Here is a 21,936-nt window from a genome sequence, read left to right as displayed (position 1 = left end):
CCAGGATATACAACTGCTACAGGTTAGTTGAGCAACAAAGCTCTACTTGAGTGGCCCCAGTATGACTGCTGCTATGTTAATTTTATAGAGGAAAAAAAAGACATACACAATATAAATGCTGGTTTTGCCGTGTTCAAATGCTGTATAGGTATTACCTTGTAAAAATACTTTTTTTCCTTTTCTTTCCACACCTCTTCCATATGAATAAGAAGCAAGGTCTGAAACTACTGAATAGAAGCAGTCTAAGTGTAGCTGGCCCAGGTGATGATTAGCAGAACAACCAATCTTTCAGCCTGATGATTAAACAAGCAAACATAAGAACAACTCCAACAACCAGCAGCGAGGGTGTTTCCCGTGCGTGGGGCACGTGTCCTCTGCTTGCAGGGATTTGGCTCCCGGTGCTCCCGTTCTGGGAGAGTGCCCTGACCATCGGCAGCGACAGCCCGGGCCCCTCCAGTTCATGCTTCAGATTCAGTGAACTGTTAATTACTGCTGTCACAACGGTCCGATGATGTCAGACGAACAAGATTGACAGAGGAAGGCACAATTTTCTCCTTGTTTTACTAGGCCAACAGACGAGCACACCAGGTCTTAGAACAACCACGGCTCTTACTCTATTATAGCCTCAGATCATCGTGACAAGAGGCTTAATAAAGAGCCTGTTAGCCTGAAATCCCGCTCATTTCTTCTGTTTAGTTTCAGAACGCAAGGCAGCATCAACAGGAGAGACTGAAGACACTCAGTGCACTGTGTCACCCGTGTACGTGATTTGAGCACCCCGCTGCCAAGCGTGGGAAGCACAGTCGAACCGCCCGAAGCCCATCGCTACCCCACACCTACCTGTGACATTAACCCCAAGTCAACCCAAGCGGTTCCCAGCTACTACTACTGGAAGAACTCAGCCCAAATTCACAGCGAGTTTCAGCCATCCCCAAACTGCGTATTTTTCCGGCGGACCTTTTTGTTCAGCCCTGTCCATAACCATGAGGTGCAGCCCCGCGGGAGGGGAAGCGTGCTTCTCCAGCATGCCAAGCGAGCGGTACGGATCAGACCGCGGTGTCCGGCTCGACCCACCTTACGCCTCCCCACAAACTTCAGCAAAGAGGAAACGTACTTGGAAAGCACCCTTAAATAATCTGTGCTTGGTTTAACGATTTACACACTTGTACAAAAACTCTACAGGCTGCCTCCCCGCAGTACCATGAACCTCCTTAGCACACTCGTCCCAAAAGGACGCTGGCTTCTGCAGCCACATCTTTCAAGGGGTAGCATTTTAATCTTGCTTTGTCTGTGGTATTTAGAGAGACGCATTCCTGAAACTTTCTGCATAAACGGATGTCCTGGTTTCATCTGGAATAAAGTTAATTTTCTTCCTAGTAGCTGGTATAGTGCCGTGTTTTGAATTTCGGATGAGAATAATGTTGATAACACACGGATGTTTTAGTTGTTTGTGAGCAGTGTTTATACAAAAAGTCAAGGACTCTTCAGTTTCTCATACTGCCCTGCCAGCGGAGGCTGGGAGTGCAACAAGGAGGTGGGAAGGAAGGGACACAGCAAGGACAGCTGACCCAAACAAGCCGAAGATGTATTCCATACCATATTACGTCATGCCCAGTATATAAACTGGGGGGACATTTGGAGCGATGGTGTTTGTCTTCCCAAGTCCCCGTTAGGATGATGGAGCCCTGCTGTCCTGGAGATGGCGGAACACCTGCCTGCCCGTGGGAAGTGGGGAATGGAGTCCTTGGTTTGCTTTGCTTGTGTGCGCGGCTTTTGCTTTGCCTATTAAACCATCTTTTTCTCAACCCACGGGTTTTCTCACTTTTACCTTCTGATTCTCTCCCCCAACCCAGAGGGGGGAAGCGAGCGAGCGGCTCCGTGGGGCTGAGTTGCTGGCTGGGGTTAAACCACGACAACGGACAAGCAGATCATTGCAGTTTTACTGAAGAAAGCTTTGGTAAGGTGCAACTGGTTACATTACTGAGGTTAATTTATATTGTACAGAGCGAAAAAATGAATTAATAATACATATCAATATTACATACAATATCAATAAATATTACGAGTCAGTTTGTAGGACTTGGGGTGCTACATCAGATACAGTTAAGTGTGTAAAAATGGGACTTGGGGAATCTAATCTCCTGAAAACAATTGCAAATTTAACAACAACTTCTGTCCCTCCTTAGTATTACAGTTAGATAATATATGACAATTACAAGTACCAGTAGATAGGTTTTATGTCTGTGTTCTCTCATTTTCATAATTATGTCTATTGGGTTACATTACAGTCCCTCAGGGAGAGAGCGGTTGCAGCTGGGCTCTCTGGATTTAAAGAGATCATCTGGCCTTGTTGCAAGTGGGCTACGACTCTGCTCCATAGACTTAAGAAACCTCTTTGATAACAAAAAACACAGGAGGAAAAAAAAAAAAAAAAAAAGGCAGATGTTTAAACAAACACAGTTGCTACCCTTCACACAATGGAGAAAGCTGCCCAAAAACTACCTGCACCAGAAATAAGCAAGAGAGCCAACAGTTTACAAGGTCTAGGCTGAGAATATTGGGACACAGGTACTTATCCAGTGATGCTGGAGCACTTGTTAAAGCGCAGCCGGGAAGGATGCGCTCTGCCTCTGCAGGAGCCAGCGGCAGAAACCCGTGCTCGTTACACCTATTTGTGAACACTGATATTCTCCCACTGCCCTTTGCTTCCTAATCCTCCAAACTGCCACATCCCCCTGCATTTTGAGGTATGGTTATCCAGGTTTTCTGGTAAATAACTTTCATGTGAAGAGGAAATAAAAAGGAACTTAATGCAGAGAAAGAGGCAGGTGCCCCATTTGAACATTACTCAGTTCAGAGCAAGTATCTGACTGAACCAACATGGTTCAGGTCACCAGAGGCCCGATTTGGGGACAATTAAACACAAAAAGCTGTTCAACGGCACCGGGTCAGAGCGCTGGAGCCCAGGTCTTCTCTCCACCCAGCTGCCCAACAGGGAGCCCACACATTACATACAGATACCCAGTTTTGAAAGCTGTGTTATCCTCTTTCCCCTCCAACACATACAACCCTTTCGGTTTTGGCCATGTCTCCTGTATTACAAGATCTTTCTTCTCATACTTTTAAGTCTTTATATTAAAACTCATATGCTCTCAAAATAATAAAGTATGAGTCAAGGACTGGAAAAATGAGAGAGAGGTGTCTCTGCTGCTTTTTTTCTATCAGGGAAATCTGAGCTATTTTAAGTGACGACTATTTTTTCATTTCATGCAGGTAACAAGTCTTTTATTAAACACAGGTGCCCAAAAATTCATCCCAATGCACTGCAGTAACTTGAATGAGCATGTCCTGGGGATAATTCTGGCCTTGAGTGCTGGTAGTTACTGTACATACTTGTCTGATTAATTCCTCTTGACTTACAAAGGCATCCATCATGTCACAACAAATGATCTATGAAGCACAGTGTACCTGAAACCCTCGCCTCCCCAAGTCATTTCCCCAGCATCTAAAACAGGCTCTTATCATTTGTAATCAGTAATTAATAACAAAGCATTCTCACTAGTGTAATTTTTCTGCTAAGGTTAATGTAATATTTCATCCCAGGCCAGCTGCTCTTTTACAACTTCCAAGCATGACAGTAAGTAATGTCTTTGCATAAGAAGTCATCCACGGAGTAAATCAATTAGCTCCTCTTTCATCAGCAGGCATTTTGCTGCAGCAAGCGAGGCTAATCACATAGAAAGTTGTTTATCAACAGGAGTATGTACCTAAAGTTTGTCATTGTACGGTGACTTTTCTTCCCTATGTCTCCATTCTGCATCTTTTCCATTAAGGAGTTTTTGATCTATGATCAGCCAAATACTGTGATTATGAATTGCACTTCGCACGCTGTTATTATCTGCACAGATTTGCCCACAAAGATCAGCACAGCTTATGTTTTCAGTATTGGTAAAACTTTTGGGCCACTTCTTGCCCTCAAGGAGGACACATACATATTTATGACTATTCATCTCTGTTGCAAAGCATCAATAAATTCTCATGTATTGTTCTTTATCAAAAGTGCACTATTTCTTACACTCTGAAGTTCACATTGGGATATCTGTATTGCTGTCCCTAGGAGGAAATCTGGCACCCAGAACATATATTTTCTCCCATGAAATCAGGAGAAAAATTAGTGTATAGCACTGGTGTATAGCGCTGGTGTAATCTTCTTGTCTTACTGAAATTGGTAAGTAACTTTGGAGACCTATGGTTTTTTCACCCCTTTTGATTGATATAGGAACTGTCTGGCATCTCAGGCTCTTCTTGCAGGATGTAGCTGATGAAGACACATGTCTGGCTCAGGAAGCTCATGACCTACAGGTTGTTGGGTGCCGGCAGAGTATGATGAGTTCTTTATCCTTCTTGTTGTCTGTCCTGGTCACCTGCTGCCAGAGGCAAAACACCAGGCGAACTGGACCTTTCATCCTACTCAGTGACCTGCCCTTTGGCTCTTGTGTTTCTAAGAATGAGAAGCCGTAGCACAGAAACGAACTGCACAGTGCTCAGCGCCTCAGGATCACCAAGGGCAGAAATATCAGGTTTTAAGTGTTCAGACCTTTGATTCAAAGTGCTGTGGACAATGCATACGTAGAGCTCAGACCACAAAGCTGACCAGGACCTGACAGAGCTGACCTCTGTCCAGGAACCAGTACAGTTGCCCCCAGAGTCATCCTAGTGAGTGGAAATCAACTGAAGATAGGAAATTACGAACCCAGATGAAAGTTGAGTGATGTGGGCTGAACTAGGTTGATGTTTGCTGATGTTATCCAGGCAGCCTAAGCCACAGATAATCACACGGCAGCCCCCAAAAAGGAGCATTTGTGGCCTGAGGTGACTGAGGATGTATAAATACTGTCTTGCAAAGCAACAGCTCGCTTTCTTCCTTTCACTTGGTGGGAAGGAGGGGATTAAAAAAGCAGATGTAATAAAAGAAATGGGTCATTTCAGAACGACTGCTCCAAACCAGTCCAATACAATTTCATAACACAAAGGCAATGCAAGGTCCACAGCTCTAACTCACCAGGTTTAGCAAATTGCTAGACATCCTGGCTCCAGCTACACCAAAAGCAGCCACCTGGAAATACATCTCCTCGACAAAAAGAAACATGTTTGAAAAGGCAAGAAACAAATGGCAAACAGCGTGACCTTTAGTGAAACAGTCACGGGGACTCGTGAATTAGTCAGGCAATGTCAAACTAGAAACTGAAACAAATTCATCCTTGGATTTGGATCCTAATGGATACAGGACTGGATCTCTGCTGCGCTTCTCTCAGCAGTCTAGATAGTTAGATCAAACAATGATGCAGCCTGTGTTTAATGAGAATTAAATGTTAATCTTGATAACTAGAAGATGAATTCTAACTATAAAGATTCAATTATTTCCCATTCCTTTAACATTTGGTCTATTTTGGTTTGCAACTTCTTGTAATTCAGTAGCACATTCATTGCACCAAACAGATCAATGTTAACCACTAAAGTATGCAAGCCTCAAGTATGATGTTGCCCAATTCTGAACTTCTGGTGACTCCAGCTCGTGGGCTGATCCACAATTATCTGTTATTTTTGGAGCAGTGGGGCTGTACACAGTCATGCAAATTAAAAGACACAGTTGTATATGTTGCCTTCTAAGAATATGTCTTGCAAATATTTGTTTACCCATATTCTTAAATTCCTGGGGTTTCATATACAAAAAATAAAAACCCACTCAAGGTACGATGCAAACTTATGTCACATTCCTGCAAGGCTCTTCATCTGTGTTCAGTTACATCTCGATTTCCTCCTTTGCTACTTGCTGTATATTGAATCCTCTTTCTCTTTCTATTTACAACTATGTGGCAGAAGGAAAATAGTTCTGCTTAATACAGATCCAAATTGGCTTTCTAATAAACCCATTAAAGAAATGGTCCATTTCAGCCTTCAAAACTTGCCACAGGAACCTCTGCAGCTTATTACTAAAACTCTATCTGAAAATTAAAGGAAAAAAAGATAATAGGGACTCAAAGACATGCTACATACCGCCTGCCATATACATGGAGACCACAGCCTGGAAATCCACTTACTCAGTGTAAATCCAGTTCAGTTATATTGACTTTTCTTTCCCTCACAGTATATTAGTGCTCATGAAAAATCTTGCAGTGAAAGCCCTAGAGTAGAAATCTCTTGTCCACAGACAAATGCACTTCCCACATTCTGCTCTATTACAACAGGCAAAAGAGCAAAAGCATTGTTCCTACTTTTACAATAATCACAAGGCCAGACACTCAACTAAGACATAAAAAAAACGCACGGGCTTTGTCATGGACACTTTCTCTAGCCCTAATTCAGTGCTATCTCCACCCATTTATCCTCTCCTTCACCACCAAACATATGAACAATTATGATCAGCCCACTGAAAATCTGACTGCAACTCTAACATTCAGCTCCTACAAGCCACCAGACCAACCTTCCAGTCACCTCAAGATCATTGCTACATTTGAATTTACTCAAGCCAAATCTTCCTTTCTGGTTCTGGGTTTTTTCCTTTTTCCTTTTTCTCTTCTTTCTTCCCTTCCTTTCCCTTTTCTTTTCACAACCATTTACCAAACCAAAAAGAGATTCAAGAGACAAATGATGGCATTTGCAAACAACTCAACTTCCATAGAAGGAAACAAAACAGCGCAGGTTCAGAGAAGCTGTTATATGTCAACATAGTAAATGCCCACAGTCAAATTCTCAGCTGGTGTAAATCAACCTGTCTCCATCTGGTTTTATGAGGGCACTGCAACCTGATGCTGAACACACAGTAGAAAAAACCTTATTCCTGTTAAACTACAGCATTTTAAATCTGAGAGAGAGTACTGACCCTCTCTGGCACCTACTTCAGTCGATGGCCAAACTCTCATCTCCCCGGACAGGGAACAGCCAGGAGCACCCTCCAGCCGAGGACGTGTGGGCCCTTAATTCCATCGCAAAGCAGGGACCCCCCCAGGGTCCCTTCCCTTGCCCACTTCTCTCGGGCGTCCTCAAGACATTCCCACGAACGGCAGCAGCAGCAGTCACGGTTGCACACTGCTACCTACGTGAGGAAACGTGACACACGTGAAATGTACGGTGCACTCTACAGCAGAGGACGGTGAGCCACAGGTGGGTTCTCCTGTTATACTAGGTCGTGTAAAAAACATGCACATGGACACATTAAATATTTAAAGTTTTCTACCCTTAAAAAAGTCAAAACTGCACCTAGCTTATAGTAATCCACAGCCATAGCTGCAGGGCTTCTTTCAGCGGCCTAAGTCTGATGTTTGAATTATACAGATTCCTTAGAACTACAAATATCTGCTTGATCAGCTCCACCGTTCCTCTGAGGCAGCTAAACTGAGTGCCAAAGAGTTCCTGCAATGGCATACGCAGCCATTGGCATCCAGGAGAAAAACACGGGATCACCGCACCAGAAGTCCAAAAGGTTCTGATGGTCAAGGGTCATCTTTAAGACCTAGCCAATTTTTTCAATTACCTAGGTCAGTGACTTCTGACTTAACTTTGCAAATGCCCAATCGTAACTGCTTCAGCAAGAAACTCACGAGAAAGATTAGGGGTCTGATCTCCATTCCCCCAGTTTCAGAAAGACTGGTGAATTCTTGAGGACAAGAATGCTACTGCCAAAATACAGACCAGTGTCTAATCTGCCACCTTAGAGACAGACATATTTTGGGGCAAAAACGGAAAAAGAAAAATTACCCACATATTTGAAGAAATATTCTAGGGGGTCATCTCCGGTCTGTTGTCTTCTATGGCAGCCTCTACTCACTGCTAACTAACTTCTTGTTACTGTTTTCCCAAAATGAGCGCACTTGCTTGCCTGACATTGCCAGTCCCTCTAGGACTGGGTGCAGCGCGCAAAGCCCCATCCAAAAAGCAAACAAACATCAACTAAGAACAAAGGAAGCGACAAAAACTAAAAGCTTGATAAGAATGGATGTCAGCGAGCTGATGGAAACATTTCAGCATAAAAAACATCATCTGCTTAGTTCAACATCAGCTGCAAGAACTGGCGCGCTTCCCCAAACATCAACTTTTCCGGCTGGCTCGTAGGCAAGCCCGGAAAGGGATGCTAGTGGTTTGCTTGGTCAGGGCACGCAGAAAGGAAGGAGAGGCAGCGAAGGAGCTGCCAGCTGCATCCCCTGCTTCAGGAAGCTCAGGAAATCTTTTCGGTTGACCAAGCTTGCAAGGGCTCTGGGATCACGGCCTTCAGTGGATGGGGATGTTTCTTTCTTACGGGATGGCCTCTAACAATGTTAAAGGGCAAGGAGGTTTTGACCAACACACAGCAGACCCCAGAGAGACTAATTACTCAAGCAGTCTCTTTTCCCTTACCCACCCTTCTTGAGCATCTGCAAAGAGTCTTTAAATTTAACCTACAAATCCTAGTATTTTTCCTTTTTAGCACTGGATTGTTCCTCTTCAGGGCTTTTACGTGCACTTTCCATTTACCCAATGCTAACTCCCATAATGGTCAATAAAGGCCAGTATATTAGTATGATAAACTCATGTTCCCAACCATGCACAGAATTCAAATTGAATTAGAAAGTCAGCCTGTGTTCATAAAAACAACACTATGCAGCAAATGGAGCTTTACTGCACTACGTAAGAGATATCACATATCTTCGGGTTGTTGTCAATTCTTCATATAAATACTTTAAATCACTTAGACTTCATTTTGCACACTATATAGTGAGTCTCTTCATAATCAAATAGTATTTAAAACATTTACTGCCTTGTTAAATCTAACAAGTCAGATTTATTGGGATAGTCACTTTTCTTAATAGCCAATTTAGTAAAACTCAATGTATTCATTGATGGATAAATATATAATAGGCGGTTGTTAAACTTTAATAAATATGTTTAATAGTCAGCTGGCATTTTCTCTCAATGGCAGCACTTCCTCTCAGCTGCCAACAGGAAATGCTGCTCCTGAATGTGCCAATTCAGCCCACATGCAGGGAATAAACTGATCTGGAGGAGCACGAATTTCAGGTAGCTTTCCCGCGCTGGTTGTCACATGAAGAACTCTGGATAAGATTATCCTAAGCTCCCATCAAGACCATCAGGTGTTAAATAGCACACAGTGTAAGGAAGAGTATGAGCTACTGCGTTTGTCCAGACTCCGTACAAGCAATGAACTAGGACAGGAAGGGCAGCTGTCTACCTGAAAGCCGTATAAATAATATTCATGTATTATTATCGCTATTTAGTCTTACCGCACTCTTTGTTTCATGTCTATCATGTTGCATTCTCTCACCCTACCCTGCCACTCTGTGTTGATCCAACAGATTCAATTCCGATGGCTCAGCTTCTAGCTAGGAGATCAAAAAGGTACTCTTTTAAGGCTTTTAGGTACCTAGGGAAAAAATTTTCGTGGAGTCCACATCATTAGACAACTGAAAAACTTTAAAAATCAGGCCCTTAGCTCAAACTGTAGAACTTCATGCCTAAACTCTGCAGATCCCAGGATCAGTTCTCCAAGCTGAAGGCAGCTACCGCATATAAATGAGAAAAACCAGACCAAAATACCTTTCACAGAGACTGTATTTGTACGCTGGGCTGGGAAGTTTGATCATAGCCACAAGACACTCACCTGGGTGGGATTATACAGTTCCTGGAGTGGGCTTCTGGATCCTTTCCGGCAGCAAATGTCCATGCCAAATGGATTTCTACGCATTACTGCAAGGGGAAATTGAAATTAATACAGGTTAGCAACACTGGTTAGCCATAACCTATTGCAATACCTACAGCAAGAAGAGATTTTCTGACAGATACTGGGATTCTAGACAGTGTTGTGTCTTAATTTCTAATTTTACTTTCCCGAGAAATTGCCCGAGAGCTAAATCCTTTATCCATTGTGGAAGTTACTGGAAAAAAAAAAAAGCTCTCTGGTTCCCCTCTCACAAAAGCTGTTATCCAACAACTTCCAGCTTGGGTGCACAAAAATTCAAGCATAGGGACCAAAGTGACACAATTTTAGCAGTGCTAGGTACCTGCTTCTCTGATCGTCAGGGAGGAGTCGGATGGATTCCTATAATCAGCATCTCCGAGAGGCAATGTTTGAGCCTCTCTCAGCCTAAATGCAGAAGTACGCAGGAACCTAATATTAAAACATCTAATTTTAAAGCTTTTGGCCTAACTCTTTGGTTTCTCCCAGAACAGACACTCGGCAGTACAAGACACACATACAGTCAATCATTGCTGCACTTCTTGCTACAAACTATATTTTGCTCTATATATTGCAACTGAATATTTGACTGATCCAAACCCCAGCGTATGCTATGTCATCCCAGCTGGAAACCAGCAGGTTTTCAAACCAAAGACTTTGTCAAGGGTCTGACTGAGGAGCATTTTGGATGATAAAGTGTTTTCCAGGAGAGACCGTGACCTGAACCCCAGCAGGTGCAGAGATCATGCGTTTCAAGTTAGACCTTCGTGGCCATAAAAGTCTACCTAAGAAGCCATTCGGCTCCGATCACCCTCTAGAGTCACGAGGAGAACAAGACCTTGCCTGCCCTTCTAATCTCACGTGGCCCACATCATCCTCTGCCCCAGCTTGCTCTGCTAGCTACGGAAGGAGCATCAGGCTATCAGACGCCAGCACCAGGCGTCGCAGCCAAGGGAGATTTGTCTCGTCAAGGTTTAATTAAGACACAACCAAAAGGAAAGGAGAGATGTTCCTGCTGGGAATCCGAAGGCATTAAGCAGAGTCAGACACGCTTTTACCACCGCTTGCCATGTTTTGTAACCAGAAACTATTGAAGTGTCCTTCAGCAATGGTTCTGAGCTGCACCACTTGCAGACACGATATTGCAGGCTTCAAGCCAAGAGTCAGAGAATACAGTCAAGTCATCTTTTAATACAGAGGGCTAATACGCAATCATAATTGATACGTCAACTAGTATGAACCACAGAAAACTGTATACAGTTCCAATCTGGAAACATAATAGATTTCTTCGCTCAATTCCTATCTATTTTTCAATTGAAGGAAATTATCTAATAACGTGCTGTGTCACTCTTCCCCTGAGCAAAGAGATTCCACGGGTCTTGTGGCAGAAGTCAGACATACATGCTTAGTAAACAAACTGGCTAAATGTTTTGATTTTCTTCACAGTTTAGGATAGTAATGTTATTAGAGGCTATAACTTCAATTTACATGTTTAAATACCTGATTAACTTCCAAGCATTTTTAGTCACACAGCCAAGTATTGTGATTCCTTTGTTTTTGCGCTAATGTGCCTTTTTAAAAGCTGACTTAGAAAGTGTTTAAAACAGTTAAAACTTTTTAAAGTTTTTGCATGAGTAATGCCAGCTTCCAGGGTTTGGAAGTAGTTTTAGGAAGAAAACACTAAAGCGAGGGCATGAGACATCCAGCAGTCGTTCTAACTACAGGGCTCCTGCCTGTCCCCTCCCCGTCTATCGTCCCCCTCCATATTCTTGTACCAGGAACTGCGTCCAGGGATGCTTTGAAAAATCATTCTGTAGCCCCCTCACCATCACAAGAAATCTTTCCAAAATTGAGCCTTCCAGTCAACAGCAAATCACATCATTTCCATTTAAAACACCAGAGCAGGAGTAAAGGGAGAGGGGAACATTTCAGTGTCTCCAGGTCATTTAGACTGCGATTAACCAGGATCCTAAAACACTGATGCTTTGTTCCAAAATGAAGAAGAATTCTAGTGTGGTGTTCCTTAATTTATTACTTCACTTTTCATTTCCATTAAATACAGTAAAGAGCAATGTGCATAAATGTATCCCTTCTTGCTTCACTTAGCCAGCAGGTATAAACACAGCAACACTTTATATGCAGCAGTAACAGCCATAAAGATTAAATTATTTGCACAACATGCAAGATTTGATTCCCAGATGTAAACAAACAAACAAAGCAACTGTCTCCCCAGCAAAAGCTAAATGCTAATGTAGAACCTTAGTCACTGAAACCATTCAATCTTTTTTATGATTCCCAATATTACTTAATTGGTTTGTTTTTTCAATGAAGCCTTTAGAAGAAGACTGCGGAGTTAGCATAGCAACACAGCAGCTCAACACAGCACTCGCTTCCTTGTTTCTCGGTGTCGGGATCGGCACGCCCTGACGCAGCTGTACGCAGCACATCTGTGCACACCTGGAAAATGCTTCTGCCTGGAATTTAACGCCAGCATTGAAATACAGGGGACTGCTCCCCTTTCCTCAGCAGAAATCCCACTCAAACCTTTTGCAAAACAGTCCTTAGGTGAATAACTATCAGGAATGTTTATCTATAGTTCAAAACACTTGCTGGCATGCCTGTGGACAAACTCACCTCTCAGGGCTCCTGCAACCTGTTTTCTACTGTCTCAGCTTCTCTGAGGCACTGTTTCATTATGCAAACGACATGACCTTTTTGGCCTGAATCTCATCTATAGCAGTCTGCAGTAAGAAAGGCGTAGTATGGATATTAACTGCAGCTATACTAATTTTAACAACACTTTCACTAAGACTCCATCATGCTATTGTGGTAGTGAAAATTAAAAAATCAAGCCCCTTTTCTTCACCAAATCTTCTTATTAACATAGTAAATATCCAAATTTACATTTTATGTCTTGCACTGATCTCCATACATAATTACAGTTAATTATAATCTAATGATAAGTATTGCATATGCATGGTTCCAAGAACTGATTAAAAGATCACGTTCATGTAGACTAACTGTATGAAGCAGCTGACAGCAGCACTGAATGCCTTTAATGATTAAAGAGTAGTGTTAATACTGCAACTGCAGCAAAATCAGCAATCCCCGGAGTTTAGCCAGGATTGCGAGCAACTGAATGAATTGTTAGTTTGTTCCTTAAATACAAGAGCTGTAAGAATAAGACCTTTTTTCCATCTCCAGGAGTGATTTGTCCAAAATGCAATCTTGGCCCATCTGTTAAAATCTGTGGAATCACTAGTCATTAATTTAATAGCAAGTCTGGAGAGCATGTTAGCTAGGCACCAAATGTCAGTTTCTCAAGAGAGAAAGATAAACAGCCTTGCTGAATTTAAAGCTTCTCAACATAACAATCATCTGTGTATATATACATAGAAGGAAGCTCCATGTGCAGGCCTTAAATTAGCCCAGAACAGAAGCATCTGCGCACAACTTCTCAAAAACTCGATTTAGACTTACTAGTGCCAAGAGCAGGAATTTGACCTGTGAATTACAGTGCACTGAGCAGGAGAACACAGCCCTCCTCAGTCAAACCTTCTTCTAGTGTCTGTGCAGAAAGAAAGTCCAGAGGTTTTGCCACAGTCTTGCTCCGTTAGATGACTACAAATTAAAATGTAGAACCCTCAAATTAAAGACACCCTTTGGAAAGGCACGGCTTTGGAGCACACTGAGAGCCTGCAGATCATTATCCAGGACCTTTGAACCTCCCACCGTGGTCCAACAAGCGATGTGTTCACAAGCATCTCCTCCCCAGGTCCCCCAGGTCCTGAACCCGTGATGGCAGAGGCAGGGTTACAAGCCACAGGAGTAAATGCACGTGGCAAGGCACCTACTAGATCTTGGCACCTACGAGAGGGGATGTCACCTCCAGGGTGCATCTAGCCAAAAACGCAAGACAACAGTGCCTAGAATAACAGGCACATGTGGGGAGGGGGAATGCTCAGGCGGGCACATCGGGTATAAAGCCTTCATTTTTGGTGTGACATTTCAGAGACCGAAGATCATTTACACAGAAACACATGAACCAGGCTTAAGTTGTCACCTTGACTTGGCAGAAGGCATTTATAATGCGCTTAGTAACCTATGAAGACCCTGTCCCAGAACAGGAGACCTCCACTCTTCCCACAGGATGAACAATGACAGGAAAAAATACTTACAGTAAGAAGCCACACCAATGCAATTTCTGCCTCTCCCTATCAGGAGCTACAGAGAAACTGAGAGAGGGGACATGGTGGCAGTTGCCTTGGGAGATTACTACCCTGAAAAGGTATGTGAACACTGGGACTATCTGGACAGAAGAGAAAGTGGGGAAAAAATCATGGGAACCAAGACTGTTGGAGACCTAAAACCATAAAGGTCACCTTCTCACAAAGTGTCAGAAGGGCAAATGAAACCAATTCTCACAAGCTGTGTTGGATCAAGTCACAGAGTAGACTCTGCCAGAAGAAACACACAAAATAATTGTCACTTCTTCCACTGGACTTGCAGAGACAAACAAGTGACATTTCGAACACTGGGTATGTGCACTCAGCAGCCACCTGTATCGCTACCATCCTACAATCCCGTAAATGTCAGAGGTTCCCATTTCCAAGACTTCTGTAGAATAAAAGCTCCCCAACTGCTATCTAGCAACCATCTTCCTACTTGGTAACATTTAATTTACATTGCTTGGACTATTCTAATTACTTGCACAATAATAAAAACCAAATGTAGAAGCTTTACCTCTGTCCACTGCCTCTTAAATTAACTGACTCATGTTACAAATATTTGAGAAAAGTTCTGAGGACATATTAATATTTAACTTTTCATTATGTTGGTCTAAAGTATAAAGACAAAATTCCCTAACACAGGATTGCTTAAAGCTGATATACATAATTCATTCCACCTATTTGGGATATGAGAAAGTATGCATTGGAAGCAATACAGTGAGACTCTGGTTGAAGATGGGATCCTGTTGTTCTTTTAAAGAAAAAAGTCAAATATACTCCCTTTTTTGGTCTGACTTCTCTTCTTTTTTGGTCTAATTTCTGTATGAAAGGCTGAAAAGTGACAGCAGTCTACTTGCTTCTTTTGGCTGAGGTACATTGCTTTCCAGCTAACACTGCTGTCCAATTGCCCCTAATTTCAGGCCAGGGTTAATGCTTTCCATGGAGCATCTTACTGCCAGCAAAGAACAGGTACATAACCTAGTACCTCCTTTTAGAGCTGTAAACAACTGGGTTAGGGCCGAACATTCACCTAAACCTTCCCTACCCAACCTAGACAGAAAAACCAGTGCCGCTTGGCCCGGGCAAGACAGCAGCATCAAAACAGTTACTTGCATCTTTGGTGTCTCCAGCCATGTTTAAATAAGCTACTGCCCTCAAACTTCCTGAATTTTTAAAGCAAAGCAAGAATAATTAATTATACCCATACCGAAAGTTCAGAGATTCTCTTCAGCTAAAGATTTGGACATGGTTTGTCTTCCAAACTCTTGCATAGACTTCTGCTATGACCCCAAAGCAGCACAGAAAATTACTTCTATTGGGTACATAGGACAGAGCATTGAAATACACATCCGAATACTACACTAAACACCTTCTCAGAGACAGAGAGACATCCATAGCTCCATCGTAAGTATATGCCCATAAATGATATTATAAAACTACTGCTCCATCTGTACCGGCAAGAATTATGCTCGGAACAAACTGGTCACATCCGAATACAAAACAAGCAAGGCTCATCCAACAATATTTTGCACATGCAACACTCTTGAAGCATGAAAATACTCTGGGCAAAGTTGAAGTAAGTGACCCTAGGAAGCAGCCCTTTTCCAGGGTTCGTCAGAGGCTCTTGGAGAGAATTTTTTGCTATTTGGAACATCTTGTCCACATACCTTTCAGACACTTAGCTAAAATCATGCTGAACAAGCTTGTCATTAGTTAAACAGCTAGTTCTGCTTCAGAAAAACGAGGCTTCCATAATAATTTACAACAATCTGCTCTGCAAGATTTCAGCCAAGTCCAAACGACAGGCAAAATCGGAAACTCAGCGACAAAAAGACTACCTCCTTTCAAAAGTCATTAAAATTCCTATGCCCCCTTCTACAGACTAATCAGGCTAAGGACACCGAACGGTATGAAAGGGTTAATTTTTAATCAGCAACCAGAAGCATGGGGATTGAATGCAAATGCTGTCACCCAGCACTGGCTCCTGAGCCCGAGTAAGGAGACTTTTAGATAGCTCTCCCGGCAATGATTTACGAACACTAATCCTTCAGCAGCGGTTCACAAAGATCGACAGATTGATAGCAACGTCTTGTGACATCTGGAGCCTTGTGCTTTGCTGCGTTCAGCTCAGGATTTTAGAGTAAATTATCAGTCCTTCATCCAGAGACCACAGGTACAAGGATTTATGACTAAACTCTTGTCTGGCCTCTTTCATTTTCTGAAGGCAAAACTGCAGCTTTCTTTGCTGGAGCTTGGGAGATCTATTTTTAGAAAGTAAAAATCAGATTAGGTATTGTATATGAGCATGACAAAGTCTTAAATGCAGATATGAGATGATTCTTATTCTCTACGTTAACAGAGAACCACATTTTTGCCTTACACCAGACAGCAACTAGAAACACAGGGTTTTACTCAGCACGAGAAACAAGCAAAAATCAGTGACCAGAGCACCTTACCCCATGTAACACCACTGTGCCTCATGGACAAACCACACAGCAAAGAAACGACCAAAAAGCTCAATGTATTAGAGCTCCACCTGAGGAACAGGGATGCTATGCTCTATTTTAGTTTGGCAAAACTCGTTCATTGATTCAACGTGTCCATCCTACCCTCCCCTGATGTGTCCACTCCCACTCATGTACCAGAGGGACTTACTGAAGAAAGGCTGTGGACGGACATGACAAAAGTGAAGGATGAAAACAAAGAAGAGGTCACACCTTAGTGAAATGATTACGGCTGAGACGAGCAGCAAAGCTGCTAGTTACAGGACCAGCAAAGTACCAGTCCTCAGTACACAGATCAGAAAAACAGAGGCAAAAAGGTTAAAGACCTCCACAAAGCAAATTAGCTGCTACAAAATCGAATTCATTTTAGGAAGCGAGATGTCTAATCTGAACTACTCATTTAAGCTCCTACAATTAACAGAGAGCCGTAGCTGCGGAGGTGGGTCGCCCCACGTGCCTCTGGAGGTGGCTCCCCTCTTTTCCACTGACCAGCAACTCTAGACGCGTTGATGGTTGAAGTTACATGAAATAAATCCTGGCACACCAAGGAAATGAATCTTAACATTTGTTTCTAAGCTCTAATCACTAATTACAAAGGTTGTAAATGCCCTCCAAAGAACAGAGAGATATTTAATTACTTTTTGCTTTAGACAGATTTCCAGAAATAAATTTGTATTTTATCCTGTTTGTTCTCAGATTAGCATGGGATGGGTTTAATTGGGCACAGTGGGGAAGTTAATATCCTTGGGTGAAATTATGCAGAGACTTAGATCCTTGGCCACCCTACGGACATTGCATGTGGCATAAATTAGCACAACATCTTTCCTGTTAATGAACAATGAGCAACTTTTTTCCAGTAATTTTTTAAAAATGTTAATCCACACGGAATTTCTTTAGAAGTCTCAAGAAATTATCCACAAACCTAAACCAAGAGACTTTCCCATAGCCTTTACTTCTCACACGAGGAAAGTTCTGTTTTATCTCTGTCACACGCAGGCATACACTGCTTTTAATGCAGTAAGTTTCTGTGGGTGCAAACTACAAACTATATTAGACTTGGTCAGATCTTTTCTGATACAACCTTGTTTTCTCTGGCATGAAATGCAGATTCAGGGGCATCACAATCCTTCGTAGGTCAATTCTGGATGGCTCACTGACCACCTCAGCTGCCTGCTCACCTCTGTGTATGCCCTGGCTTACACCATCCATAAGCAAAGCCACATGTCCCAAAATGTTGATCAAAATGCTCTATTTCTTTTCTCCCAGAACTATTTCTAAGTCTTCACAAATTAAAAAAAAAAAAAAATTTTTTTACCATCCACATGACTTAAGAGGAAGTTCTTTGTTTCCTTTTTTCTTTCTTTTTCATCTCAAATGCAGTTTTCTACAAAAGAAGTAAGAAACTAAGGAATTGTGACCAAATTTAAGTATATGTATTTCACAAACAAACATATATTATGCATTTGCATGAAGGAATGCTGTGGATCCAGTATATCAAAACGCAAAGAAAAACTCTTTCTGGATGTTACGCTTTTTCCTACTTTTTCACCACAAGTTAGCCATATGTTTTTCAAAATGAGACTGCAATAATCTTGGAAGGTTGGAAAATTTCTAGTGAAGCTTACAGGTTTCCAAACATGCCTGCCTCCAATTTCTAGATACTCGCTGTAACAACATCAGCAGGCACATCTGCTGCTGGGTTCTCTTTATAGCAAAGAGTTGAATGCTCTGCTCTGTTCTTCTTATCAGCCTAGTTTTCAAGCCTGTAGATAGTTGGCTATATCCCATCTCTCTGATGCAAGTTCAAAAGAAAACTGTGTAAATGTAGGTCCAGGGAAAAAAAGCTACATTTGCATTGTCCTAAAAAAATGAGAAGCTAGATTTCTTTTTCTGTATTTCCCACTACTTCCATTACACTGTCAGGACCAGCCTACTTAACAAACATGACGTATGAGCTTGCTCAAAAAAAAAAAAAAAAAAAAAAAAGAGGGAGTGAGAGAAAAACCTTTGAAGGAGGAAGGTTTCTTTAGAAAGCTGTAATTTTAAAAGCATTTATCTTGAATCACGGTCAAAATGAAAACGACGGCTGCTACAGCTGCAGTCTATTTGAGCTACTGTTTCTTTGCTGCTCTTCAACAGATGTGCATTGAAGATGAAACACAAAATCGTATTTGCTATGGATATACTCAAACGCACAGCAAGTCTTCTCACAAGCCAAGCAGAATAGAAAATAGAGCTGCAGCAGTCATTTTAACCCAGAGCAATGAAAGGCTCAAACTTTTGGACTCTGAACTTCAGGCAGAAGTATTGCACACACACGTATGCCCAGCTGACTGGACACAAACACAAATCAAGGGACACAAGTAATTTCTGTCCTAGCGACAGGTCTAGATGGACCAAGATTTACCACCTCTGAAGCAGTGCCCCTGATATTTTTAGTGCAATCACATCCTCCTGATACTTCACTGCAATTTATGAACAATAATTTTCTTTACAAAAAAGAAGCACTAAATAATTTGATAATCAGGAAAGAAAGTATGAAATCCTGCGGTAATCACTTCCAGAGCAGTCATTCATTACGCCAAAGAGGATTACGACTGCAGCTTGTTGGATAAGCAGATGAGCTCTTACAAATTAAGGATGCTACTTCCTTGGCAATGCAAAGGCCAAAAGCTGATATTAAAAGGAAAAAAAGTACCGCAGACAGTAAAGGCTTGATTCTGTGATTTGCAAAATGTCCGGACTAATAATTAATACACAGCCGGGCTTTACTGTCTTATTCCAAGAGTTTATTCTGTTTAATACTTCTAAACTCCAAGTAATCCCAAGGCACAGAGACGCAATCGGCTTGTTTGCAGGACCTTTTACTTTTCCAGCAGCTGGTTATCGCCCTGGCTGACCGGGATCAGGGCCGGTCCAGGTCTGCAGAGCACCGCTGGGCCATGTCCAGCCCCATCGGGCCGTGGAAGCTCTCCAGTGCTCCTGACTTCTTCCAGCAGGATCTGTACGTCTATACGCGGAAGCTGGGAAGCCGCTTTCACGCGCTCTTTCTCTGTTAGCAACGAGCTGTACACAGATAATATTGCTTTCAGATATAAGAATCCCCTCATGCAGCAGTTTTGAAATATTCCAAACCACAGATCCTTCAAAACATTTTACATATGAATAGGACATTGTCAGCTCCCTCAGACCCAGGCTGCACTTCAGCACACAGAAGAGTAAAATACACATTAGCACTATAAAACTTCATCTCAATTAGCATAATCTGTATTTCCATTATAGTGCCCAGCTTTACAGCCAACCTCGGGTGATGTACTGAGCACTCTGGATCTGTCTTTCTCTAAGGAGAAATTCCCCAAACACAAGAAAACCATTCAGAGCGGTGAATGTATGAGCTTTCAGTGCCTGCTTATCTTTCAGCGGTTCTACTCCCTTCCTCTACCTCCTTCCATTGCTCCCATCATTTCAATGAGTTCAATTAAAACCTTGTGATGCACTTTGTCTACAGCGAGAAAATGCAGTCATGCCTCACACATACCCGAGTGGATGGGCCAAGCACACCAACCCCACATCCAAGAGGAAAAATAAGTGAATGAGGAAAGATCTTCCTATGATTTTATTTCCAAGGAGAGTACTTAAAGGAGAACCAAACCAGGCAGCAGTTGCAAATCACACATCTTCTGGTATCACTACCAAACAGGATACTCAATAGACTAAAAATCTTAAATTGATTGAGACTCTTCCTCCAAATATTATGGATATGCTATAAAGCATGAGATAGTAATATATATGAGGCCACTGTGCAAGTAGAATAAACAGGAATGAAGGAATTTCACATTATTTCAAGGCTTCAGAATACTGGATACCTATCTGACCTTTATTGGTAGTAATACTTCATAATTAGCATGCAAAATAATAAGCTTTGGTTTCAGTCACTAATAACCTGCCAAATGCATTGTCAAATTTCTAGTAATGTTGCAGCTGGTGACCGCGAAGTATCTAAAACACAGGATCACTCCGACAGCATGACTCGGAAGGAGATGGACACCAAAACTGCTAGGCAGAACCATGAACTTAAAATGTTTTTCCACAGGAAACAAATTCTGTTCTCATACTTGTGAGGTCTCATGCAGAGAGGGATAGAAAGCACAGAAGAGAGAGGCAAAAAAAGAAAGCATCCTTTCCAGAAGAATTCCTTAAAATAATGCCCAATGAAGCTGTAGTTCATCTTTCAGAAAGACAACTCATCTTCTTCCTAAATTTGCCAGGAGCAGAAAATCCACCTTGGGAAATGGGTTTGATGTCAAACCCTCCTCTCCAAACAGACCCTCTTCTGGACTGAATTGATTCACCTTCCAGCCACCGGATCGTGCGGCACAGCTCTCTGCTCCCCACGGCCATAGCTCTCTTCTCTATGCAAGAACCTACACGTTGTGATCAAGGCACCCCTTAACTTTCCATCATTCCGTGCCAGTTTTCTCAGCAATTCCTCGCTTCTCGTGCTTTCTCCTGCACGCGTTCAAAGAAAACACCACAATGTTCTGAAAGCAGGGTGCCCCCGTCTCACACAGGCAGGATCCGTACGACGAGCAACTACAACCTTCCCTCTCCAGCCCCGGACTGCCCTTACGTGTGTCTGGGCAGGACCAGCTCTCCTGGGGCCCAGGGAGGAGGCAGGCCAGCTAGCGAACCATCCGTCATCCTCAAACCCTTTACAAACCTCCCTTTCAACAGAAGAGTGTCCTCGACTCAGTAAGCATCACTTAGGTTTTATTCCTCTACACACGCACCCTCACTAAAATTCACACTATCTGCTGCCACCCAAGTCACTAGGTATTCACGGCTCTGTACTAATGACTTGCAATTTTGCTCCTCTGCATTTACCGTTTCCCTGACTTTTGCATCCTCTGTAAACCTGATCAATAAATTGCTATGTTTTGTTCTGGATGATAAATTAGAACATTTAACTAAAGCCAGCCCAAAATCTAGTCCCCCAAGGATCCCATGGGAAATGTATTTGCTTAGTGATGACTTCCCAGTTACAGCTATTTTTACAAACTGTCAAACATTTTTAAAATCAGTATTATGTGTGCCAGATTGATATGTATTCACTTGCCAATTTAACTTTTGGTTTATTCATTCCCATATGCACCTGTATAGGAGTGATTTTGATATTCAGATATTGTATCATTAAAACAAAGGGGGTCATCAGCTTACAGAATTCATTTTAAAACATTTATTTGTGAAAAAAGTTTAGGTTAGTTTTCTGTCTTTAACCTTCCAAGGCTGCGGAGAAGGCTTCTGTAATGTATTACAGTTTTGCTTTGCTCTCAAGTCTGCGTGAGTTAATTTTATCACAAGTTCTCAAAAGCTGAAACAGCGAAACTGCATTTTAATTGAAAATACTTAACACTTTCAGCTTAAAAAAATAAAGCAGAATAAAAATTACTGTTTAAGTGATGCTTTCTCAAGC

General features: G+C 42.2%; 1 protein-coding gene across 3 annotated transcripts in view; it reads right to left on the bottom strand.

Annotated features, from left to right (window-relative positions):
• The window catches only part of CHST11 (carbohydrate sulfotransferase 11), a 174,991-nt gene that overhangs the window by 90,163 nt on the left and 62,892 nt on the right, over positions 1-21,936 (bottom strand). For 2 of the 3 annotated variants that reach the window (XM_049821571.1, XM_049821572.1), the window contains exon 2: positions 9,656-9,741. In XM_049821571.1, coding sequence (XP_049677528.1) covers positions 9,656-9,741 — 86 coding nt within the window. Of the gene's footprint in view, positions 1-5,062; positions 5,093-9,655; positions 9,742-21,936 lie in introns of those variants that run through there. The other variant, XM_049821573.1, reaches the window with a different exon arrangement.

This window comes from Accipiter gentilis, chromosome 18 (assembly GCF_929443795.1).
Source record: "Accipiter gentilis chromosome 18, bAccGen1.1, whole genome shotgun sequence".
Taxonomy (NCBI): Eukaryota; Metazoa; Chordata; class Aves; order Accipitriformes; family Accipitridae; genus Astur; species Astur gentilis.
This window is presented reverse-complemented; position numbering and strand designations above follow the sequence as displayed.